The following is a 14,122-nucleotide window of genomic DNA, read 5'->3' as shown; positions in this document are numbered from 1 at the left end:
GACTGTATTTGTGAGAGCAGAGCTGTCTCACCTTCTGTGTGTGCAAGAAATAGAGAGGGAGGAAGTGAGCGAAAGAAAGAAAAGAAAGGGGGATACCTAGTCAGTTGTACAAGAGCACAGATATGTTTGCATATAAGTTTGTGCAGCTGTCAGTTTCTGAATGTGTTTAGGGTACAGTTGCATGTCTGTGCAGGCAGCAGCGTAATAATTGTCCAATTATAGAAACATGTAATATCTTTAATATGTTCCGTATGGCCATGGACTGACTCTCCAATAATAGAAACATGTAACATCTTTAATATGTTCCATATGGCCATGGACTGACTGTCCAATAATAGAAACATGTAATATCTTTAATATGTTCCATATGGCCATGGACTGACTCTCCAATAATAGAAACATGTAACAGTTTCCTGTGAATGGTGTTGGAGCAGCCTGTCAGACAGTGTGTCAGTCTACACAGGGTGCTGAAGGAGCAGACTGCTAGCTGGAGTACCGTACTGTTACTGTAGCTACTGGGATGATTGATGAATCAGGTTGAGAGACAGTGTTTTTGACAGAGCAAACCAAGCAACCCTGAGACATGTGGTAGTGGAGGGAGTCTGGTCTAATAGAGGGAGCAGAGTTTGGGTTCCTGTCCAGGAGCAGCCCCTACCCCTACCTCTTGTTCCCGATAGGCTCTTCATCTGTTGTAGATCTGATAGTTGGATAGGGAGAAGCAAAATGGTTGTAGTTCCAACTTGGCCTCTGATAAAGACAACATCTGGCGACTTTATGTGAATGTACATTTGTATTGGTTTGGTACACAGACAGGAACAAGACAAAATCCCACTCAACACTACATAATCTACTTACACCGTTACAACACGTTCAATGTACAGCTCATAGAAGATTGGAATTTTCTGCTATTTTCATAAATGCTTTATGTACTCGTTGCTCTTTGTGTGTGTGTGTGTGTGTGTGTCTCACCCCCACAGAGCTCCAGAGGGAGGGCAGCATTGAGACTCTCAGCAACAGCTCTGGTTCCACCAGCGGCTCCATCCCCCGTAACTTTGAGGGCTACCGCTCTCCACTGCCCACCAACGAGAGCCAGCCCCTCAGCCTCTTCCCCTCCGGATTCCCCTAGAGGAGACCAGGAGACAGCCTGCCTACCGCCCTACAAGACCTGGGGTCAAATACTATTTGATATCTTTCAAATACTTTGAGAGTTTGCTTTAGTCTGCCTGGAATCCCTGATGGGAGGGGACTACATTTTGGTGACTGTTCTATTGGTTCCTTTACGCCAGACAAGCTCAATACATCCCAGATAAACTATTTGAAATTATTTCAAAAAGTATTTGAACCCAAGTCTACTAACTACTGTCCATCCTACCGCTTCACACAGCACAGCCGGGCAGTCTTGATGGTCTCTCACCATGTTGATATTCATTAGGATATTATTGTGAGCAGTGGTCCCCTCCTCTCTCTCTCTCTCCAAATCCAGGAACTGTCCAGTGTTTCTCCCACCTGCCGATGTGTTTATGCTTATGTGTGTGTGTGTGTGTGTGGGGGGGGGGGGGGGGAAATAATGTGTCACAACGCGTGTGTTTCATTTTGGATGTGTGTGCTGCTCCGTGTGAGAGAGAAGGCTGAGGCCGGGTGTATTGAGTGAGCAGTGTGTGACTCAGTCCCTCCTGTGTGTGTGTATAAAAAGTGCTCTGATGATCATGGGTGTCCCAAATGACACCCTATTTCCTATATAGTGCACTACTTTTTTTGCAACAAAAAAGAGGTCTGTGCTTTAATAAAATAAAAGGCTTATTCCTTTCTTGTATACACACACCTCAAACAAAAGCAAACGCTTGTACGCTGAATAATTACTTTGCCGGCTTGCTTTTCTTAGTGAATGAGTCATTGCTGGACTTGACCAGACCACATAGGACTTGATATGAAGTCTGATCTGATGGTGAGAACAGAAAGAAAGGCTTAAAACAGACTCTGAATAATTGGTCACTAATTTTGTAATCGGTGTTAAAAACACGATACAATCCTAGTCCTTTGTCTGGGGAATGGATGACTGGCTGACTACAGGGGTCTGTTCTGAAAAATGCACCGTTACAGGACTTTTGGGTAGAAATACATTTTATAGATCAGATATGTCCTGTAGAAAAAGGAGTCATTGCAGATCTATATATTATATTTATATCTGCAATGTTTCACCCTATTGAACACAGCCATGTTCCCGTAATTCTGCATGTTGAATGAGTCGATGGCTACTGATGCTTGGTCACTGGCTAATGTAACATAAAAGGGTCATGATTAATTGATCCTTTTTAATGCAGAACATATGCTTATTAATACATTTTCACTGTAATATTGATTTTGTACAATACTGAGTAGTTATTTGCTATACATTCGTGTTAATGAAATACTGAAGACTTGGAAAATAGTTTGCTGTGTTATATTATCACCCCTGGATATTCAATGATTTCATATATACTAAGTAAATATAACAGCTGCATAGTCATTGTTTTAATCACGTGTACAAAAGTTAGCAGCTTGTGCTTCTGTAAATGTAAAGAGACTTCTCGTTTAATTTAAAGAAAATAAATAAACCACACCAAAGCCAGTACACATTTTCTGCCAGTTTATTGTGGAAAAGCAGACTGTGAATACAACACTCTAAAACTTATCTGACACTCAGAACAAGAATCAAAAGAACTACAAAATGTTCAAGAATCTAAAATCAGTACAAGACTAATTGATGTAGGGCCCCTATGTTTAAATGCAATTCACTTACCTTAGACAGGAGCAAAACCAGGCCAGAGACTGAAACAATGGCCATGTGAATGTGTTTGAGCAGGCATACTCAGACCAACGAGCACTGGCTCTGCTCTTGCCTTCAGGTTGTTTGCCCCATAGAAAAATAATGAATTGAATGGGCTTGGAACTTCTAACCCTGGCATTTTTGATTGGTAAACACATGGGTACACTTACAGTGGCTGCCTGGTAATGTGATGCAATCATTTCCATGTTCATTCAAACTAATGTATTTTTTTGTAATGTCAGTTTAATCAACAAATTACAGCACATATGACTTGTCCACCCATAGAGTACCACAGTATGAGTCATATACCCATAAAACCTAGCGGTCAAACAGGGAAATGGTTCAAATCATTTTTCTACCATTCATCATCATTCATGGGGGATTTTATAAACACGTAAAATAAGGGCTGTGTTTCATGTAGGGTTACCCATGTAGGATTACCCTTGAGTGACGTTTTGATAACCAGTTACTTTTATCAATCATTTGCCTGTATTTACCCCCCCCCCCCCCAAAAAAAAAAAATGAAACGCTAATTAGCTGCTAATGTGGCTATCATTAAGAACTACAAATGCCATGATGACCTGGAGGATGACCTGGAGGAGGCTGCCGAATCGAGGCAAAGGTAAGAATCTCTGGATTAACTATCTGTTAGCTAAATGTAGTAATAAATAAATTGTCTACATTTCTTTAAACGGACATTTCTGTGAACTGTCTTTTGGTAAAAAAAAAAAAAACTCTCCCCAATTGATAGTTAGTCTTGTCTCGTCGCTGCAACTCCACTACGGACTCGGGAGAGGTGAAGGTCGAGAGCCATGCGTCCTCCGCAACACGACCCTGCCAAGCCGCACTGCTTCTTGACACACTGCTCGCTTAACTCAAAAGCCAGCCGCACCAATGTGTCAGAGGAAACACCATCCAACTGACCACCCAAAATCAGCTTGCAGGTGCCCGGCCCGCCACAAGGAGACACTAGAGTACGATGAGACAAGGAAATCCCGGCCGGCCAAACCCTTCCCTAACTTGGGCCAATTGTGCGCCGCCTCATGTGTCTCCCGGTCACAGCCGGCTGGGATCGAACCCGAGGCTGTAGTGACGCCTCAGCACAGCACAGCACTTTTGGCAGTTTTAAATTGACACAATACCTGATAGCAGAGGTGTCAGCTAGTGATGACGTGCAGGAGCTTGCAGAGATTTGTAGTTTTGTGTGATGTCTACTTTGAAGCTAATTACCATTTTTGAATCTGAGAGTAAATAGAGCCAAATATATTGATAAGTCACCTTGTCCGAGAGAGATTTACATGGTTATCATAACATCACACCAGGGTAAGCCTACAAGAAACACAGCCCTAATTTTAAGTATTTCTAAATTCCCCTATGGGAAAAATTAATGATGGATAAAACGATTGGAACCATTTCCCTGTCTGACCACTGGGTTTTATGGGTATTATGACACCTCCACTGTGGGCATAATTGACTTGAATGGGGACGCCTGTTCTATTCATTATATTTCTATGGTTTGCCCACTGACGCTCCCCTGGTGCCCCACACTGTGACATGATGCCCTGCATGCCAATGTCTCTCTGAGTCTGAGGGAACCATGCCCAGGCCAGTGCCCCAGCTGGCACCTCTACCAGGGGCAGGGGCCTGTTAAAGGAGGGCACACCTTAGCTGTTTCACTCTGTTTCAAAAGGTTGCCTCCTGAACATGCCCCTGGTTTTTACCCTCCTCTCCTGTGACAGTCTCCATTTATACCCATCCTCCTCTGCCAGCAAACCCTGTGAATAGATAGAGCAGCGAGAGGAGAGACAAGGTTGGCACCAGAAGAGAAGCCGTATTGATACATAGCTAGCTACAACCACTTGTGGACAGGTTTGCTAAGCTTTTGCTAACATTGTTTTGCTCAAAATCACACAGAAAAAAATTCACTGCCCAAAGAACGCAAATTACAGAGCAAAAGTAATCTCTATCCAACCTCATATACTGTATTTCTTTAAGTTTGTGTGATTTATTTGTGTACATATCTGTGTCTTGAAATGTGATGGAATTTGTTATTCACTTATATTCAATAATTTATCAGACTGTAATAGCATTATAATGTGTGTACAATACAGAACATTTAACAATATCAGATCTGAAATAGTATTTTGATGGCTGTCATTTAATTGTTGTCATCCTCTCAACTAAATAGACTAGGAAGACTTACATTGTTAGCAAATATTTATGTTAGGCAAGTAAAATTCCCTCTTTTTTAATCACTTATAATTATTTTCCTTTCCTCAGTGCACTCTTTTGATCCACAAAGGAGACAACTAGATATCAAATAGGTCTACTTCGAATTAATTTATAGTGCCAGCCATTTGAAACCAATCAAAGGCAATACCATGTAATACCATCCTATTGTTCGTATGAATATGACAGAAAAATATATTGGGAAATGCCGTGGTCATTGCAGGTATGTTGATGACATTTTATGACCTTTTAGTGAATAAAACAAATGTCACTAAACAATTACAATTCGCATAGGGCTATTATTATTGTTAATTGAATGTACAAATGTAATCTTAATAGCCACTTTTCAGATCAGGCTTTTCAATCGTCTAACAGGAGGCGAATACTTTTTTTTATAACCTAACCTAACAGTTCTGTGTTGTTTACATTGCCAAAGTGTCCAATGAAAATGTTTTATGCATCAATGATTTTATTCAAACGAAACGCTTCCTCATAAACTGAGGACCCCAATCGCCTGATTCTGAGCAAGATTATAGCCTGCCTATGTGTACACTTATTTCTAATTCAATGATGGAGACCATCGTGTGAGCGGTTACGTTCGAAATTGAACACGGGAAAGTGCTTTCCTTGCTAAATGAAAGTATGTCTGAAATAAATGTAATTTCCCCCTGACCCAAGTAATTTCATATCGCTTCTGTATATAATACGATTCAATGTATTCGGTCGCATGAGTTGAAAATTGAATTTTGAAGCACTGTCAACAAGTTCAACTCTGTTAAATCAACACGAGTTTGATAGGACTGAAGCCCATAGTAGAGAGCAACAAGGCTATTTTCAAGGGAACTGAGTGCATGTCAAACATAATAGCCAGCCTCTCCATGTTGTGTTGCAACATCACATCAAATTGATCAAGGCTGTTATAGAGTTACGTTCCTGAACAGAAATTGATATGCTATGTGCACATATATGTTGTCAATAGGACATTAAGTCTACACTTGTTGTATTCGACGCATGTGACAAATAAAGTTTGATTTGATTAACTTGTCGTCTCTCTACTACCTATTTGAGCTAAGACATTTGAACAAACCAAAATTGTTAGTCTATAGCAGCGGTTCCTAACCAGTGGTACTAGGACCCCTGGGCCTACATGACCTATCCACAAAGTTGTTTTTATTTTTATGAACTAGGCAAGTCCGTTAAGAACAAATTCTTATTTTCAATGATGGTTTAGGAACAGCAGGTTAACTGCCTTGTTCAGGGGCAGAACGAGAGACTCATGAGACCATAGGGATACAGGTCAAATGCACATGAGCGGGTACTCCGGACAGAGCAACATTTTAGGCTATATAGCCTATACCTTCCATTTCTGAAGTCAGTCAGATTATTTCCTAGGTGTTGGAAGTTCTCTCCCATTTATTTCAGATGTGGCCTATTTTTCGGTTTATTTCAACTGCAGATGCAGCAATTACATGAAGCTTTCTAGTGAAGTTAATGACATACCTTTCCCTATATAGTAGGTAGACATACTTGTAGCCTACATCACCCATATGGATTTTAATTGTTTCTTAATTTTCTTAGATGCATAAAATACACTTTGCATGTAACTTTCAATTGTCCTATATCTCTAACCCTAACAATGTCCGAGGACAGCAGCTTTGTTTACAAGTTGTGAGTCAGTAGCATTATGACCTTAACGAGGTTGTAATATATCTAGTAAAGACTTCGATTACATCAGTTTATCGACACGAAGACAAAGCATTGCAACACAAATTCAAAGGTGCGTACAAATCACTGTTAGCACTATTGTCAAAGTTACCCGCCGAAAGAACTAAGAACTATAATTTGTTACGGTTCTTGTCAGTATTCACAAGATGTAAACAGTAGGCGTAAAAAAGATCAATCAATCTGCAGGCAATTCTCCTTCTCCGTAGGCTAATGCTTTTTTATTTATTCTAGGACTACTCAAAGGATCAAATCTCTTCCAGGTGGCTATATCACTCACAAAATATCCTACGGTTTAACCCGCGTCATTTAATTACAATCATTAGGCTATAATGCATTGCATAAATACTTTACGGATTTAGTGGCTATGTTATTCTAACACGTTGCTATCAGTAGCATCCTAAAACTGCCATCTATGAGGTATTTTGAGGTTGTGGTTTGTTGTTTTTGTAATCCACTGTTATCACTGAAACTATCCATTAAGGTCCATTCAATGCCACTCGACCAAAACCATGATATGGATGTTTCATTAAATCGCATGATATGCTTAAAGATAGTAAGTTATTTAGTGCTTTTGTTAAATATATTTTCAGAAATCAATGAATGGCAAACAAGTACGTCTTTATGCTGCTATTTTGCACTCAAATAAGATGCTGTTAGTGTGCCCTGACCCATTACGCTTGTGTAAGCTTGCTGCAGTGAGATTGGGGGGTTAATGATATATGCCAGGGTCACGAACTGGGTTGTAATTGAAAAAGCAACCCACATGCTGCACGGCTCAAGCGGCTCCGCGGCTAGGCCTCGCTGATCAAAGTTTGGGAAGCCGGGGAGGAGAGGGCCGGCTGCAGGCAGGAACATTCCCGGAGCTGCATGGAGTATTGTGTGTTTTCAACCTGTGTTGCCAGAAGCAGAAAATAAACAAAAACTCCATTCACTCTCAACCACAGACAATGACAACGCAGGTAAATGTTGGTGGGAAGATATTTCCTCCATTGTTTTGTCAAGAACGATATACCCGCTGTCATGACGTGTTTATAAAAGCCTTTCTAAATGCATTGATGTTTTTGTATATTAAAGTAAATAATACATTTTTACTACAGGTCACGTAGAATTAATGTCCAAGGGTAGCAAACTATGTAATGTGTGTAAACACGCACCCGCACGTACACACACACACACACACACACACACACACACACCTTTGAATCACTGTCAAATGAGCTTGGACAGAGTGAAACAGTGAACAACACAGACAACATGAGAGTATATTGGTTTAGTGAAGTAACATGGAGGCTGGAAAGCGACAGTACGGTTGTTCCTCGGTTCTCTGGGATCATTTTAGCGCCCCCACCTGTTGCTACCTGTGAAAGGTAGGCTGTCAGCATAGAATTGGGACCTAGAATACTTCTCTCTATGGCTGTCAATTTCTCCAGACAAACGCTTCAAGATGTGTGTCGGAAAGACAATAAATAGGCTATACTATTCGCTAAATAAATTTACAATCGACGGACCTGGCGTAATCAACAGTTCTCTGCTAATATTTTACAAATAACCTCAACCTATTATTACAAAAGCCTACTTTCAAGGTGATAGCTGCACGTGAAAATAACATCGTATTCACGTTTGCTGTAGGGTGGGGGTTATTCGGCTAACGGTGCTGCTTGTGAGAATAGTTATTTTTCATCAATCAGTCGCAATTTGGCCAAGCGGACAAGACAGCCCACCGGCAGCCCTGCTGACTCGGGTCAATGAGACAACACGAGCACGAAGACGAGCAAATTGAACACAATTCGCAGAGGGTGAGAAAGAGGGATTAAAACCCGGCTTTAATGAGTGGGAGATGAAGAAATTGAGAGACATTTAAACTGTAGAGTGGGGGCAGGGTAGCGAGAATGAAAGAGCGATGGGGAAGAGGAGGGAGAGGGGGTTGGTGGTAGCCTGGCTGGAGGAGGCGCTGGGTATACATGTGACAAGGGGAAATATGAGGGACTTTGACAGGTCTTAAACGGTCTGGCGCCAAGGCCTCAGTCTACCGGCTAAATATAGCAGGAGAGATGATGGGATGAGAAGAAGAAAAGATTAAAGAAAAAATACAATGTAGTGGGAGTAGCCTAAAAAAGAACGAAACTAAATTTCAGACAAATAAGGCTACAGTAGTAACAATACAGTGACCCGTTATTTCGTAATTAGAATTTTCCCGCAGCATATCAGTAACACGCGGATCACCACAATGACCCTGAAGGTGTACTGTTCTTTCCGCACATTTTCACCTAACACTTGCAATTAAGCAAATTATATTGTGTGGACTTACATGGCACAGGGCTTAATGCAAAATGATGTCTGTTACTTTGGGGTTACAACCTTTTCCATAGGAAATGATCTCGAGGTGTGGCGAGCACATCTCTTGTCACGCACAGGAGCAAGCATAAAGACGTAATGGGGAATATTTCTATAGCACTATGTTCAACATTTAACCGAAATATGCTGAATATTTCCGTTTTTGCCAAGTCTCTCATCTCTGCTTTAACAGGTAGCATAGAACGGGGAATGCTTCTGGCATGAATGACGTTAGAAATAATCTGTAATAACACCACATCACTTGAGGATTGCGTTTTTGTCCATTTAGCCCTATATAGTGTATTCACACACCTTGATTTATCCACATTTTGTTGTGTTAAAAGGGGGATTGAAATGTATTTAATTGTCATTTTTGATCAACGATCGATACTCTCACACAAAAAAATCTAACATTTATTTTAAAAATATGGAAAATGTAACACTAATATATCTTGATTAGATACGTATTAAGATATCTGAGACAACAATACATGTTAGAATCACCTTTGGCAGAGATTACAGCTGTGAGTCTTTCTGGGTAAGTCTCTAAGAGCTTTGCACATCTGGATTGTACAATATTTGCCCATTATTCTTTAAAAAAATTATATTACTAGAAATTGCTTGAAAGCCATTTTCATGTCTTGCCGTAGATTTTCAAGCCGATTTAAGTCAAAACTGTACAGGCCATTCAGGAACATTCAATGTCGTCTTGATAGGCAACTCCAGTGTAGATTTGGCCTTGAGTTTTAGGCATACTTAGTTAAGTCCACAACTGAATGCATTCAACCAAAATGTGTCTTCCGCATTTAACCCAACGGCGCCGGGGTAGCAGTTATTGTTGGGGGTTAACTGCCTTGCTCAAAAACAGAACTGCAGATATTTCCACCTTGCCAGCTCTGGGTTTTGAACTAGTAACCTTTTGTCTGTTGGAAAGAAGACTGAACCAGGTTTTCCTCTAGTATTTTGCCTGTGCTTAGCTGTATTCCATTTATTTTTATCCTAAAAAACTCCATAGTCCTGCAGATGACAAGCATACCCATAACATGATGCAGCCACCCCCATGCTTGAAAATATGTAGAGTGGTACTCATTGATGGGTTGTGTTGGATTTTCCCCAAACATAATGCTTTGTATTCAGGACAAAAAGTACATTTCTTTGCCATATTTTTTGCAGTATTAGTTAAGTGCCTTATTGCAAACAGGATTCTCTGTATAGGCTTCCCTCAGTACACTCTGTCATTGTGGATTAACTATAACGTTGTTGATCCATCCTCAGTTTTCTCCTTTCACAACCACTAAACCCTAACTGTTTTACGCTGAACTGTTAAAATCACCATTGGCCTCATGGTGAAATCCCTGAGCAGTATCTTTGTAGTGACTGGGTGTATTGTTACACCATCCAACGTCTAATTAATAGCTCAAATGGATATTCAACGTCTGTTTTATACTATTTGTACCCATCCGCCAATCGGTGCCGTTCTTAGTGAAGCAGTGAAAAACCTTCCTGATCTTTGTGGTTGAATCTGTGCTTGAAATTCACTACTCGATTGAGGGACCTTACAGATAATTGTATGTGTGGGGTGCAGAGATGGGGTAGTCATTCAAAAATGATGTTAACACTATTATTGAACACAGAATGAGTCCATGCAACTTATGTGATTTGTTAAGGACATTTTAACTCCTGAACTTTTTTAGGCTTGCCATAACAAAGGGGTTGAATACTTATTGACTCAAGACATTTCAGCTTTTAATTTTGATTAATTATTAACATTTTCTACGAACAGAATTCCACTTTGAAAGGATGGGTTATTGTGTCAATGACCTACACACCATCTCAATTTAATACATGTTTAATAACGGCTGTAACACAACAAAATGTTGAAAAAGTAGGGTGTGAATACTTTCTGAAGGCGCTGTACATGTTGGGTACACAGAGCAAATAACTGGAGCGTAACTGCAAACCCGTTGTTGATGTAATTAATTGTTTAAGTATATACATAGAAACCATTAACATTCTCTATGTGGTACTAATATTTTCTCGCTCAAAATGTTTATTCTGCCCAACTTGAACCTCAGTAAGTAGGCTAAGCTTTAACGATGAGTCTTCTATATAGTCTAGCAGCAGTATAGCGTCTGTTGGAATGCACTTCATTTCACTGACTGGGCAACTGACTGACTCAGTCGACCACTAGTTGAATGTGTCGCCTATAAAGGACGAAAAACACAAGTACAAAGGAAGAGTAGTGCTTTAAAAAATGTGAGATTGATTTTTAAAAATGTATTCGAGCAAAATCAAAAAGATCTGAAATAGGCTTCATGTTAAACTGTAGCCCTATACATACATACAAACTGTAAAAGGTTTAAGAACATTATATTCACAAAACTAAATGATGAAACATGTTGGGCCTAATGAGCTAGAAAAGTAGTCACAAAATGTTATATCCTTATCCATTATGCATAACTGACCATCCTTAACCTATTATAACAACAATAATTCTACAGGGTTTCAACAATTTCCCATTATTATGATTACATTGTTCATACTAGAAATGAAATAATCACAATTTACCTGATTCCTTTAAATTAAGCCACATCATAAAGATTCCAATTATGTTATGCAGAATAATTGATTCAGTTCAAGCCTGATAAAGGCCTGCCTACATACTATATTCTGCTCGCCGTGATCACAAAATGTATTGACAACTAGGCATAATTAAATTCACTACCATTTTGAGCACGACTGGTGTGAAAAGAAGTCTATAAAACCATTTACAGAATGTCTCTCAGATAAAAATGCTATTGGAAGTCAAATGAGTTTTGGAATAAATATCAATTAGTTTTATCTTACTGCACATTGCATAGTGACGTCAATCAGGTTTTAAAAGGGTAGGTCTGCAAAAACAAGTGATCTATGTTCCAAAAAATATTCCACTCTCTCTAGTTTCTTTAGAATTTACAAGTTCAAAACAACGTCCTGGACTTTGCTGGGATTTTCATGTTCAGATATAAGTAACACGTGTCTCACCTCATACCACCAAGGCTCATTCTACAGGGTGTTTAAAAACATTTTTTTTTATTAGTGGTACATTCCTAATCAGATGATATGAATAAGATAGTAAGATATCCATATAACCTTGATGCACTAGAATAGACCACAAAACCTTATACCATGTCAAAGGTGTGAAACTCTAAATAGTATGCTACTTTACGTATAAATTACGCATAGATTACATTTAATTTCATTCCGGTTTTTTTTCTCAAATCTAACGTAAATCCTTCAAGCTCTCAACACGCACTTGGAAAGGAATGTGTTATATTCTATTGACACTAATGCCAATGGAGCTGTGCGAACACTGATAGGGAAGAAATGTAGACATACACAAAACACCGACTCAGCCTGCGATAGAAGGGTAAATCGGAAATGTGTGGTTTGTATCTGACGAACTCATTCGGAAGGATTATGAGTTTTTGTTTCAGTTTTTATGTCGAAGTGACGATGTTCTGGATTGAGCTAGAGCGGAACCGGATCTACTATTTCTGCGTCAGATAAACATCAGGGCAGACAGACTGTTCCGTGTATCCAAATTCTCACATTTTGATGCAAAGTAAAAAAAAATCCCCTCGAAAGAGCATTCTCAGACCAAAAACTCCAGGCATAAGCCGCAGCTTTGGCGTAGATAGCGAGGGGGATTGGAGGGTGCTCGCTGCTGGTTGGATTTTAGGGTAAATATGAAGTGACAAGTGTCTGCTCTTATTGTGGTGCGTCAGCCGACTGGCGCCAAACGGCTCTTTAACCAACGGAATTCAAGTTAATCAAGCCGAGGGTCCACAGAATGGATTTCTTAAAGGTACAACACAACAGTACCAAGACGAAGTTTTTGGTCGGGGCGCCTTAGGGGTCGTTGCAATGGTCTCAAGTGTGTTATGTACTGTATGGGGTTTGACACATACCAACAAACTGTTCAGGCGAGTCAGGACGCTGTTGTGTCCTCACGCTCAGAGGATAGACATATTTCAGTTTATGTTTCAGTTTATGCTGAAAATGTTGCAGTTTATGCTGAAAATGAGAGCGAAGAAGGTCATATTAGCATAAAATGAATAGTCTACGTGTATATAGTACAGTATATGAGAGCTATCGACAGGCTATTCCTGGTTTTTATTTATTTTCACTATTTAGGCTATAAGGCAATCAAATAAAGTGAATGTACAATAATCACTTTGCGTAGGTCATAACGTGAGCATTAATAATTTATTCTGCCTCAAACCAAGTGAAGAGGACATAGATAGGCTACACATCAGAAGAAAAAACATATATTTCGTTTCTCTAAGGCTATAAGCGAGCACTCACCGCGTTATATATCTGTCGATGTTGCCCAAATGAACAAATTCATTTGTTTTCTTTTCTTCTTGCCTCGACGCAGCATCTGTCTCTGCGCTTTTCAAATGGCCCGGGGCAGTTTTTAAAGTGGCAATGTCCGGTTTATTAGTCGCTGTCCTTGCTGTGAATCGTTCACAAAACAGCAGCGAGTCACGGAAATGGACAGCCCTGAAATATAATCACTAAATCGAGTCCGATAGCCCACCATTCAGGTACGGGTGGCTGTGGACTCTCTTTCCGTCTCAGCATTGTCTGTGTAAGTATATCATTAAGCACAACCAGTGAGGGAACTAACTGTATGCTATTTTGGCCAAACCACGATCAACACTTCAACAGCTATAACTGCACGCGGATTTCTAAACAAACGAAACCAGATATAATGGCTATGAGATAAATTGACCTAAACTGACAACATAATCTTCACATGAAATGGAACCACAACGAATCTATTTGAAATCTTCGTTTTCCTGAGCTAAATTCATACTTTAAAAAATCAATCACCGGTATAGCCTACTAACTTGATTTAGCCTACCTCTAGGCTATAATGAAAGCGACTAAAGAGCAATAAACGTAGGCTATCTATTCGGGTATTGTTTCTGGGCTGGAGTTATGCACCTCGTCGAAAGTATAAAGCGCAAGCCGAACGAGGTG

At 39.9% G+C, this 14,122-nt stretch overlaps 1 protein-coding gene and 1 long non-coding RNA gene across 9 annotated transcripts in view; one reads left to right on the top strand and one right to left on the bottom strand.

Annotated features, from left to right (window-relative positions):
• LOC110507115 (BCAS3 microtubule associated cell migration factor) overlaps nt 1-6,075 on the top strand; it is a 361,308-nt gene extending 355,233 nt beyond the window's left edge. For all 8 annotated transcript variants that reach the window (XM_090223475.1, XM_090223473.1, XM_036965506.2 and 5 more), the window contains one exon: nt 978-6,075. In XM_090223475.1, coding sequence (XP_090079601.1) covers nt 978-1,126 — 149 coding nt within the window. In that variant the 3' untranslated portion in view covers nt 1,127-6,075. The remainder of the gene's footprint in view (nt 1-977) is intronic.
• On the bottom strand, nt 2,612-14,113 carry LOC118944759 (uncharacterized). The gene is made up of 4 exons (XR_005040053.2): nt 13,442-14,113; nt 13,045-13,150; nt 7,524-7,650; nt 2,612-4,581 (listed from the first exon to the last, which is right to left on the bottom strand). It is a non-coding gene; the product is annotated as an uncharacterized LOC118944759 (long non-coding RNA).
• Nucleotides 14,114-14,122: the final 9 nt, after the last annotated feature.

The sequence above is a fragment of the Oncorhynchus mykiss genome, chromosome 27 (genome assembly GCF_057628025.1).
Source record: "Oncorhynchus mykiss isolate SJ-2025 chromosome 27, ASM5762802v1, whole genome shotgun sequence".
Classification (NCBI taxonomy): Eukaryota; Metazoa; Chordata; class Actinopteri; order Salmoniformes; family Salmonidae; genus Oncorhynchus; species Oncorhynchus mykiss.
This window is presented reverse-complemented; position numbering and strand designations above follow the sequence as displayed.